Genomic DNA, 12,303 nt, shown 5'->3' with positions numbered 1-12,303 from the left:
CAGTAACAGACAGACTGTCCAGACGAGACCCACAACTGATCCAAATAGAATGACACGTTCAAATCACAGGGCTTTTGCGCATTCGTTCAAATGACAATTGTCACTGCTGCCTAGAGTAGAATGTTGTACTCACTTGAGAACAATAATGCAATTATTCATTGTATTGTGGTGTTGTAGGCTAGTCTAGGTATGATCATTATATTGTCCCTAAACAAGATCAATAGGGGAGCTGTTTGAGCTGCTCCCCTTGAGCTGTGTCCTTGAGCCCGGGTTAAGTGCCGGGCTCAAGGACACAGACAGATTTTTCACCTTGACGGGTCAGGTACTCAAACCAACAACCGTTCAGTTGCTGGCCCACCGCTCTAACCGCTAGGCTACCTGCCACCCTCCCCTATTTTGGACCACCCCAGGAAATTTAGAACTGTCCCTAACTGTTTTGACTAAGTGGACATCAAGTTGACAGATTTGAAAGCTTGCTGTGATTTGGAGCAGTGTTTTCCATTAGCGGCTGTCATTGGCTAATCAGCTGGGTAGTGTATACAGACTCAAGGCATTAGAATGTACCAGAGGCTACCAAAATAGAGCTCCTTTGGAAAAACATTTCGAACCCTGGTCGGGGGCCGCCTGGCTACTTTTTATTTGGATGGCTACTCTATGTACTCGTGGAAAACACTTTTCTTTAATCCTTTGAATACCTATTACATAGATAACATATTGGATGGAATTACCAAGTTCTTATTATATATTATGTACTGCCCAATACATCACTGGGGCCAAGCTTCCTGCCATCCAGGACCTCTACACCAGGCAGTGTCAGAGGAAGGCCCTAAAGCCACCCTAGTCATAGACTGTTGTCTCTGCTACCGCACAGCAAGCATTAACGGAGAGCCAAGTCTAGGACCAAAAGGCTCTCAACAGCTTCTACCCCCAAGCCATAAGATTCCTGAACAGCTAATCAAATGGCTACCCAGAATATTTGCATTGACCCCCACCCCACCCTTTTACGCTGCTACTACTCTCTGTTTATTATCTATCCATAGTCACTTTCACTCGACCTACATGTACATATTACCTAAATTACCTCGACTAACCGGTGCCCCCCCACATTGACTCTGTACCGGTATCCCCTGTATATAGCTTCGCCATTGTTATTTTACCGCTGCTTTTAATTATTTGTTACTTTTATTTCATATTTTTTACTTAACACGTATTTTTCTTAAAACGGCATTGTTGGTTAAGGGCTTATAATGCTTTTACAGCATTTCACTGTAAAGGTCTACACCGGTTGTATTTGGCGAATGTGACAAAGTTTGATTTGATTTTGATTTGATCGTCACATCTCAACCTAATTGAATGGCAATTAGGTCTGCAGTGTCCCCGGTTATTGTATTTACTTGGAGTTACTCGACTATCAACTGACAAATGGTAACACTACAAATAACGCACTTCTACAACATGTATTTTATCTCTCTTCATGTCAAATAAAGGCCCTACATGCACTTAAAGTATCAGATCACAATCAACAGCCCTTCAGTAGCCTAATAAAGAGAGGAATGGCGTTGCTGATCTTTTATGACGATCATTTATTGCGCAGCCATAAAACATCAATCATTTAAAGTATTTTCCAACTGAAGTGAGGAGCGGGATTAATCATAGGTAGAAACCTGATCGTCCTCTGAAGCGGTTTTTACCTTTGTAAGACAACACTCTTCTAAACCACAGGGAAGTGGCTACCGCGACTACAGCCAATGGGCTTATCATTCTACAATAAGGACAGGAGGTCAGTGTTCCAAACCCGTGGCACATAAGGATATTTAATCATTTGAACTGGGACTCTACCTTCCGAATGACGATAGCGCTACCGTTCTACGCGCTAAAAAAGTCTGGGTTATTTGGTAACCCGGCGCTGGGTAAATATTGGACAGAACACACGCTGGGTTAGCAGCTAGGGATTTTTTAATGTAGTCCATAGGTTATATTCAGGAGGCATGGCCTATTAGGGGCGTGGCTTTCAGATAGTTATTTTTGGACACACGTGAGAGCAAATGTAATTCCTTTTCATGTTAAATTTGTACACTGAAAATACAAAAAAATCGTGAATATTTTTGCACATTACATATTCTAATATACATTTCACAACATTATTATTTACATATCACAACATTGAGATGCAATATTAGGATATGTGTTATCCCAACATTGGGAAATGCATAGGCTCTTTAGGAACTCAAACACTTGTAATCCTCATTTAAGCCACAAAGGTATCAGTGTTCAACCTTAACATGTGATAACAATACAACAGAACAGATTCACATTTACTCTCACGGGTGGCCAAAAATAATTATCTGAAAAACACACCCCTACTAAGCCACCCCTCCAGTCTTCTGATCTGACCCACTGGGTCATATCTCAATAACCCAGCATCAATAATCCAGCACCCAGCATCAATAACCCATCAGTTATTAAAGAAAACAACCCAACTAAGTGTCCTAATGCCTGCAACCCAGCAATTGGGTCATCCAAACAACCCAGCATTTTTTAAAGTGTAGTGTTCTATTCCATTTCTATGCGAATGACTATCATTGGATAAAATGGCTTTTCACAATTATGACAACAAAGACACAAAGTGACTCTATATGGTAAAGATAGGGGTGAATGGTCATTAGATATTTGGGGAAGAGATGTTTGGTCTAGCAGGCTGAGTCTCTGAAACACACGGCATTTGAGGATGTAAAACAATTCAGACAACTCATACATATTTGTATTCAGATGACATGCTGCTGTATCTGTATGCACATGGTCCCTTTCAGGCCTACAATCATCTGTCTCTAATATATTCCTGCTTGTAAGTGGCTCTGATTAGATGTGCATATCAGAGCGAGGTTGTTGTTCCTCTGAACTGAAGAAATTGTTGCGTAATCAGATGAGCACTCTGTGCATCTGATACTGAGTGGGGAGAGTGTTCCATCCCACCCAAAGTGATTATCTCTGTCTGTCAAGACATAATCCTATCTTCATGTTTTTGCTTGCTCTATATTTAAGTTAATTGAACGAATTTGATTACAGTGCAGTATGTTAATCTCTCTCTCTCTCTCTCTCTCTCTTCCTCCCTCCCATCTATCCCTCTCTCTACAGCTCTAGTGGTGAGGTTTCTGACCAGACGTTTCATCTGGGAGTATGACCCAACGCTTGGTAAGACACCCAAACTACTCATCCTGCTGTCCTAGGCAGCATTGACAACAACCTGCACAACACTAGTCTCAGTGTGTTTTGTGCAGCCAGTAAAGCTCCCTATGATTTGGGGTATCAAAGGCTTTATCTGACCTCAAAGGCTGTTTTGATCCAGAGATGGCTGTGCTGCGTTGGTCAAAGCCTTCTATCTCTGCGATTTATCATATCAAGATAGCAACCGAAATAATAATAATAATAATAATAATCACTCCCCGTGGTGTAATATATTTCCCCCCATAGCTCCTCCACACATCATACAGATTAATTTCCTGACAATATGCCTTTTAAGTCAGGCCTGACCTCTCTGGTTTTTGTTTAAAGCAAAACTACATCACAACCCTAGCCTGGGTCGGGGATTTAAAATGCTATGAATGCTATGTGATTATGAGACAGGGAGAGAGGCGATGCCTTAAGTTTAAGGTTTAAGGGCGAAGCACCATTCATTCACACCAGTCGTCGGTTTTACACTTTTCCAGAGAAATGTGTTTGACTATGACGAAGTCAAGGTGTGCCCATTGCAGTGTGTGGAAAGTAAGCGCTAATCTAAGGGAATTCACTCACTACAGGAAGGCTACAGAAGACTTACAATCTAGATCTGTAGACGGTAGCATTTGATAGTAGCCACAGGCTAATCAGGTTCATATTTAGGCTAACTGACCACAGCGACCGTGCAAGGGGAGGGTCGTGGAGAAGGCCTACATCCTGTCATTGGCAGGAAAAGCCTATTGTGGCATGTTTTGCTTGAAGCTAGAACAATATTGGGGTTGTCCGGTTCATGGTTCGATGGCATGCTATGTGCAGAGTCAGCCTCATTAGAAGTGGCACAGACCCAACTGTTGGCATGGGAAGCAGTAACATGATATAGGCATCAAGCCTCATTGCATGCAGATATTTCAATGTTATAGATGCTATATATACATACAGTATACTCCTACACATACCAATGGTCTAAGATATGCTCATAGCATGCTGTCAAACAATTAGCTGGAAAAAGAATTGGATCCTGCAGATATTTCTTTTTTTTTTTTCTCACTGCAAGCCAAGTCTCTGATTCCCATTGACAGTTTCCCCCCTTTTCCCTCTGAATGTGGTGTTCTTTTTGGTGCAGGCTCAAGTGCTTGTTATTCGAACAGCATTCAGGAGTATAAACCTAGTACCCACCACAGCTTATTTCCTGACATCATCACACAAGGGTTGAATGAAAGATGAAGGCTTTGGGCTGAGAGAGAGAGAGAGAGCTGAGAAAGAGAGAGAGAGCTGAGAGCGCTGAGAAAGAGAGAGAGCTGAGAGAGAGAGAGAGAGCTGAGAAAGAGAGAGAGCTGAGAGCGAGAGAGAGAGCTGAGAGCTGAGAAAGAGAGAGAGAGCTGAGAAAGAGAGAGAGAGCTGAGAGAGAGAGAGAGAGAGAGAGCTGAGAAAGAGAGAGAGAGCTGAGAAAGAGAGAGAGAGCTGAGAGAGAGAGAGAGAGAGAGAGAGAGAGAGAGCTGAGAAAGAGAGAGAGCTGAGAGCGAGAGAGAGAGAGAGAGAGAGAGCTGAGAAAGCTGAGAAAGAGAGAGCTGAGAGCGAGAGAGAGAGAGAGAGAGAGAGAAGCTGAGAGAGAGAGAGAGCTGAGAAAGAGAGAGAGAGCTGAGAGAGAGAGAGAGAGAGAGAGAGCTGAGAAAGAGAGAGAGAGAGCTGAGAAAGAGAGAGAGAGCTGAGAGAGAGAGAGAGAGAGCTGAGAAAGAGAGAGAGAGCTGAGAGCGAGAGAGAGAGAGAGAGCTGAGAAAGAGAGAGAGAGCTGAGAGCGAGAGAGAGAGAGAGCTGAGAGAGAGAGAGAGCTGAGAGAGCTGAGAGAGAGAGAGAGAGCTGAGAGAGAGAGAGAGAGAGAGAGAGAGAGAGCTGAGAGAGAGAGAGCTGAGAGAGAGAGAGCTGAGAGAGAGAGAGAGAGCTGAGAGAGAGAGAGAGCTGAGAGCGAGAGAGAGAGAGAGAGAGCTGAGAGAGAGAGAGCTGAGAGTGCTCACAGCTCTGTAAGAAACATGGACGTTGAGGAGAATATTGAATTACCACGCCGACAGATTAATTTCATGAAGTTTCAGAACAGGGTCTGGAAGCAATTTAATCATGTTTTTGCGAACAGTACCCAGTGTGTGTGTTTTGTAGGTTACACATATCCTTTGGTGGCTTATGTGAGTCCAGAAAAGTAACGTGATTTTAATAACGTGCCTTGTAGTCTACTAAATTGGTCATTTCATAATATGATGATACAGTATGACCCTTACAATGATTAAATCAACACCATGCGGCCATCTCAAAATGCCTGTCATGAAGTGAACAGCAATCTGTTTCGATTGACATTCAAGAAGCACTTTGTTTGCGTACAGTAGGCGCAGTCTGCACACACAAACGGATTTGATGAAGCTATGATAGTAAGAGGAAATCTGGAGGAAATCTCGACCACATCTTTCTCTTGACTTCTAAGAGACGCCATCTGCTTTTTGTTTTATCAGCCGTGCAAAATGGTTTTTAACGACAGAGCGCTTTCCATTTCATTATCATGTTGGAAAATAATTCAACTGTAGGAATATGATGATCGCTGTTGAAACCTTGTGTTCTTTTTTGGTGTTTCCTCAATTGTGATCTGTATTGTCAGAGGTTAGGAGTTAGGATTAGGATTTAACCTGCACAAGGGGGATCAATGAAATATGAATCAGGAAGCATTTTTGGGATGGAATTTACACAATTGAATATACAAATACACGAACACACAGTATAAGCATACCCCTTTCCCATAATCATAGAATCTATGTGGGTGTATGCATTTTCCTGGCTCTGAAGCATTGTCATGCTTGTTGCCATGACACCGATATTTTGACAATGGCGGCATACCCTGCTCATTGCGGCAGTCTCGTCAGGCGACCCCCCAAATAAAAAATTCAGAGTAATGCATTTCTATGGGTTTTCATATTTGATGGTCCTCTGTTATTATTGAATTGTAAGCTATTTAGTTCTCTGACTCCACTCTGCCCACCTAACACACGCAACCGCTAATATTATCTACTCTCTACTGTAGAAAAGGAATGAGAGAATTCCATTCATTGTCACTCACTGGGAAACATGTGAGCAGTGTAATTATGTAAATTGTCTTGTCATTAATACAAGAGGATACCTTTAGGTTCATGCATATTCCGAAAGTAGCTGTGAACAACAATGTATACCCCCTCTGATCGAATCTTATTTACCTCATGGAATGAACTCTTACCAAGTCACTCCTCAATAAAAACGGGCAGAGGAATCTACTATATAACTACGACCTCCTGGAAATCTACTATTAATCTCATTTATTGAGGTCATATGACATTGCACAATTAGGGGAATAAATAGCACAGATAGAAACAAATAGGAAAGCAGCTGCTTGGCTGAATCATAATCATGGATGTTTGGCAATCCAGTGAGTTAAGTGAGCGGAACAAGAAAAACATTTCTACGAGTCGTAGTAGTTAACAAGTACAAACAGCTTGAGACGGGGGCTGATAGAAGTTGCTATTGACAGATCTGTTTATGTTCCCACTTAATATTCTGGTATGAGACGTTCTCTTTCGGCATTCTGAAATAACAACAGCAGCAGCTAGAGGCTCCAGGTTCTCGCTAGGAAATGAGTTATTCGCTGCCAGGAAAATGACTGTGGTGTTGGCCCTCCTTAAGATCTTCAGATATGTAGGTTGGACCATTAAATCATCCACAAGCCCTCCTGTCCATGCTGTCAACACACAAAAACACATAGTAGGTGTGTGTACTTACGTGTGTGTGTGTGTGTGTGTGTGTGTGCAGGTGTGCGCTTGCACGTGTGTGGATGTGTGGCTGCTGAAATTGGTCGTCCCGTGAGACTGAGTGTGAGACCCAGGCTTTGCCCCTCGGAAAGGTGCTACCCTCCGACTATAGAAGGCAGTAAATCAACACCCTCACTCGGTTCTCGGTGACCAGCGGTCACTCGGTTCGGTGACATTTCACACGGACACAGCGTTTTGCGTCCCAGAGGGCGCCTGGGTAGAGGCAGGGATGATGACATGCACAGCTAGCTAATACCCCAACAGCACGTTCTGGTGTTACTGACTGTCATACTCCAGACCCCCGCCATCTTGAATAGTAGCCACCCACCATGCTTGAAGAAGTTTTGAGCAGACACTGAGTAACAATCTGAAACTGAGCATAAGATGAGATTTACAAACACAACAGGCTTGCTAAATAATGCCGTGTTCTCCGGTGGAGACAGCAGTGAAATCTCTCTCTACAAGGGAGATCTAAAGTGCCTTTTAGGGTTTTCGTGAGTTTACAAAGATGTTATTTTTTTTTTTACAAGAAGCAATTCAGGTGAATGACTCCTCATCGAGCTAAAAACAAAGAGGGTCATAGCCAGCATTCACACCTCTATCTTTCAGCCAGGTGTGTAAGACCTGACCACCTCTCGTCCTCTTGGTAAAGCTGCCCTGAAGCAAACCAGAGGTAATTCAACTTAATGGGGTTCATTGACCACCTAAACAACCAGGTGGGCTCAACTGTGCATGATAGTCATAAACATGTTACCATCTTTTGTAAATGGGGTTTCCCTTTTTTCTTTTTGTTCTTTCCAGAATCAACATATCGCCATCAAGCAACCATAGACGATGAGGTTGTGACCATGGAGATCCTTGACACAGCCGGACAGGTAGGAGCTTCAGCAACTTTGCACAGGAAACAACAACGTTTGTGTAGAGAAATGTTTATACTGTGACTGGCAATAGAATAAGAATAATTCATAGCCAATTGAAAATCCCAATTCCACCCCACTGTATAATGATGACAGGAGGGGATTATTCTGAGTAGAGGTCCTAGCTAGACTACGTCCTCGCTAGCATTGCTCTGTGCTGTTCTAATCAGCCGTTTGGGGTAAACACATTATACTTTCCATCTGGGAGAGAACCCAGCAGCATAGGCCTTCCATCCCAAGATAAATGTGCTGCCGCTGCTGCTAGTTTGAGTACGTAGGTGTTCTGCCTGCTGATAATTTCCCCGTGACACGTCCAGTCTAGTCATCCTTCTCTCATTACATTGTATTCTATTTTGAGAGTGCAGGGAGTGGGAGTTTAGGTGAGGGCCTAACCGAGCGTTGCTAGACCTGTCTTTCTTCAAGTTCAAAAGTCGGTCAGTTATATAGATGTCAAGTATCACTGTGTTTCGTGTGAGTTATGCAACAGTTATTGTAACAGGGTTATTATTGCCAATAACAGTTGGGAGGTCAAGAATATCTCGGGCTCCTACTTGCGCAAGTTTAATACTTTTTTTCCTCACATGACCAGTAAGTTTTGTTACAGGACTGGCTGTTCCGACTCAGGAGCAGCTGCTGAAATTTGCACCCAGTTCAGAAGGGTAGCCAATTGTTCAAATCTGGGGGATTTAACAAGTATTATGTTGAGAAAGGAGAAATAAAGCATTTGAATTCATTAGAAACATCATGTCAATCATTTGCAGCTGAAAACTTAGCAGAAGTTTTTTTTAAATAAAAAGCTCTGTTCAGTTCAGATGCCTCAATTGTCCATCACTTGTTCAATGAAGGCCCGCATAGAGCTATTGTTTCTTTGCCTTGTGGATATGCCAGACAACAAGTGGGCCTATTGGTCACCATCAAATGTCAACAGTATTCTAATTAGCTAGCTAGTTGCCAAAAGATTGTTTCTAAAAAAGATCCTTCCCTCCTGTATCTTTACCTCAGGAGGACACGCAGCAGAAGGAGAGCCACATGCGATGGGGCGACGGCTTCGTCATCGTATATGACATCACTGACAGGGGCAGCTTCAACGAAGTGGCTCCTTTGCGGGGCCTCCTAGAGGAAGTCAAGAAACCCAAGAATGTCCCGTTGGTTTTGGTGGGCAACAAGGCCGACCTAAACCATGCCCGGCAGGTGGGCACAGAGGAGGGCGAGCGGCTGGCCGCCGAGATGGCGTGCGCCTTCTACGAGTGCTCGGCATGCGCCGACGAAGGCGGCATGGTGGCGGAAGCATTCCATGAGCTGTGTCGCGAGTTGAGGCGCCGCAAGGCGGTCCAGGGCAAGGCCAGGCGTCGTAGCTCCACCACCCACGTCAAGCAGGCCATCAACAAGATGCTGACCAAGATCAGCAGCTAGGGGGAGCCTGTGAGCACACTTCACAAAGAGGATAAACTCAAGACGAACTAAAAAACAAAGTGACTGATTTCAAGGGTTTAGATGTGTGGAAATATATCCTACAGCCATCCAAGCTGCTAAGGAGCAGGAATATTAAATTATGAATGAACAGCGAACCTCTTCATACTTAGTATCAATGCACAATCAATGAAGATTTGCATTGATACGGAGTGTGTCGAAAATCGCTCTTCATTCAATATTGATTCTAAAGGGGAATGCTGTTGGCTATTATTACTTGCTCTTTGACCATGCTCCACAATTAAGGTCAGAAGCACAAAGGGGAACATAATAATCACATGATGGGAACTACTTTGTCCCTGAGGGAGGTGAAGATGCTTTTGTTTCATAGCCAACTAGGACATTTCTTTATGCTGCCAAAGAAGAAGGTAGAGTCCATTATTCAGAAGTCCCAATTCTCAGAAATTCACCCTTCCTTCTTGAGCGGTGGTGAATACCCCAGTTTTGTGTCCATAGCTCCACCAACTTTAAACAAAATATACAAAATAATGTCCGTCATGAACCCACCCTTTGTTTATCAGAAATGATGAACAAACGAGTTGTAGTTTCCTCTCCCTGTAGCTTGTTTGTGGGATAATGTTTTGATATGCTCTAGGCCAGTGTTTCCCAACCTTGGTCCTCCAGTACCCCCAATAGTACACATGTTTATTGTACACCTAGACAACCACATCTGATTCAACTTGTCCTTCTGGTCCTTCTGTGGCTCAGTTGGTAGAGCATGGCGCTTGTAACGCCAGGGTAGTGGGTTCGATTCCCGGGACCACCCATACGTAGAATGTATGCACACATGACTGTAAGTCGCTTTGGATAAAAGCGTCAGCTAAATGGCATATATTATTATTATTATTATTATTATTATTAATAATCAAGCTCTCAATAAGTTGAATAAGGTGCTTTAGTCCAAGGCTACAAGGAAAACGTGTACTGTACACGAAGACCAGTGTTGGGGAAAATGTACCTTTAAATTGTAAACTATGTATAATATTGCCTTTATCATTGGTCTCAAAGGAGTGTACAGTACATAACCCAGAGGCATACAAAATGGTGGACATGTCTCCTGTATTTTAACCAAATGCTGTTTCTTTCTTCTCCAATGTACCCGACCTGTCTCTGAGTTTTGAGAATGGGGATAAAATGGACAAATTTGCAGTGCAATTTTAATAAACATTAGATACATGCATATCCAAAACGAGTTTGAAAATGTATCTTTTCTGATTCATCTTCAACAGTATTGTTGTCATGCAATAACAAATGTCATTGTTTGTTATTTTGACAGTATAACAAAGAGCATGTATTTTAGAGCAGGTACGCCAAATAAAAATGTGATTCACATGTACCTCAGTTTTTTTCCTTCACATTTTCAAACAGTCCATCTATGTTTTCCAATGGAGCTATACATTTGGGTTTTTTTTTCTCGGCCTGAGTAGCCTCGTTTCACTGCCAAAAATCTAATTAAACCATCAAGTGTAAATAACACAATGTCAAATACAGGTAGCCTAGTCAAATAATTAACATCCAATCACATCAATCAAATGTATTTATAAAGCCCTTTTTACATCAGCCGATGTCACAAAGTGCTGTACAGAAACCCAGCCTAAAACCCCAAACCGCAAGCAATGCAGATGTAGAAGCACGGTGGCTAGGAAAAACTCCCTAGAAAGGTAGGAACCTAGGAAGAACCCTAGAGAGGAACCAGGCTCTGAGGGGTGGCCAGTCCTCTTCTGGCAGTGCCGGGTGGCGATTATAACAGTACATGGTCAAGATGTTCAAACATTCATAGATGACCAGCAGGGTCAAATAATAATACAAATCACAGTGGTTGTAGAGAGTGCAACAGGTCAGCACCTCAGGAGTAAATATCGTTTGTCTTTTCATAGCCGATCATTCAGAGTTAGAAAGCAGGTGCAGTAGAGAGAGAGAGAGAGTCGAAAACAGTAGGTCCGGGACAAGGTAGCACGTCCGGTGAACAGGTCAGGGTTCCATAGCCACAGGCAGAACAGTTGAAACTGGAGCAGAAGCACGACCAGGTGGACTGGGGACAGCAAGGCGTCATCAGGCCAGGTAGTCCTGAGGCATGGTCCTAGCGCTCAGGTCCTCCGAGAGAAGAGAAAGAGAGAGAGAGAAAGAGAGAAAGAATAGTTAAATTCACACAGGACACCAGATAAGACAGGAAAAATACTCCAGATATAACAAACTCAAGCTAGCCCCCCGACACATAAACTATTGCAGCATAATTACTGGAGGTTGAGACAGGTGGGGTTGGGAGACACTGTGGCCAACCAGGCAGGATATAACCTCACCCACTTTGCCAAAGCACAGCCCCCACCCCCTAAAGGGATATTTTCAACCACCAACGTACTACCCTGACGCAAGGCCGAGTATAGCCCACGAAGATCTTCCCAATGGCACGAACCCAAGGGAGCGCCAACACAGACAGGAAGATCACATCAGAGACTCATTAAAATGCAAATCAATTCATAACATTTTTGACATGCGTTTTTCTGGATTTTTGTTGTTGTTGTTATTCTGTCTCTCACTGTTAAAATAAACCTACCATTAAAATTATAGACTGATCATTTCTTTGTCAGTGGGCAAACGTACAAAATCAGCAGGGGATCAAATACTTTTTTCCCTCACTGTAGATAGGAGCAAGCCCATGTAATGCTTTGTAGGTTAGCAGTAAAACCTTAATCAGCCTTAACGGGAAGCCAGTGTAGGGTGGCTAGCACTGGAGTAATATGATCAAATTTTCTAGCAGCCGTGCTTATCACTAACTGAAGTTTATTTAGTGCTTTATCTGGGTAGCCGTAAAGTAGAGCATTGCAGTAGTCTAATCTAGAAGTGACAAAAGCATGGGTACATTTTTCTCCATTTTTTGACAG

General features: G+C 43.1%; 1 protein-coding gene across 1 annotated transcript in view; it reads left to right on the top strand.

The window, feature by feature from the left end:
* The window catches only part of LOC118366190 (ras-related and estrogen-regulated growth inhibitor-like), a 42,684-nt gene extending 31,927 nt beyond the window's left edge, over window positions 1–10,757 (top strand). The window contains exons 3-5 of the mRNA XM_035748675.2: window positions 3,136–3,192; window positions 7,836–7,909; window positions 8,954–10,757. Of these exons, the coding sequence (XP_035604568.1) occupies window positions 3,136–3,192; window positions 7,836–7,909; window positions 8,954–9,364 (542 nt within the window). The 3' untranslated portion in view covers window positions 9,365–10,757. The remainder of the gene's footprint in view (window positions 1–3,135; window positions 3,193–7,835; window positions 7,910–8,953) is intronic.
* Window positions 10,758–12,303: the final 1,546 nt, after the last annotated feature.

Source organism: Oncorhynchus keta, chromosome 33 (assembly GCF_023373465.1).
Source record: "Oncorhynchus keta strain PuntledgeMale-10-30-2019 chromosome 33, Oket_V2, whole genome shotgun sequence".
Classification (NCBI taxonomy): domain Eukaryota; kingdom Metazoa; phylum Chordata; class Actinopteri; order Salmoniformes; family Salmonidae; genus Oncorhynchus; species Oncorhynchus keta.
This window is presented reverse-complemented; position numbering and strand designations above follow the sequence as displayed.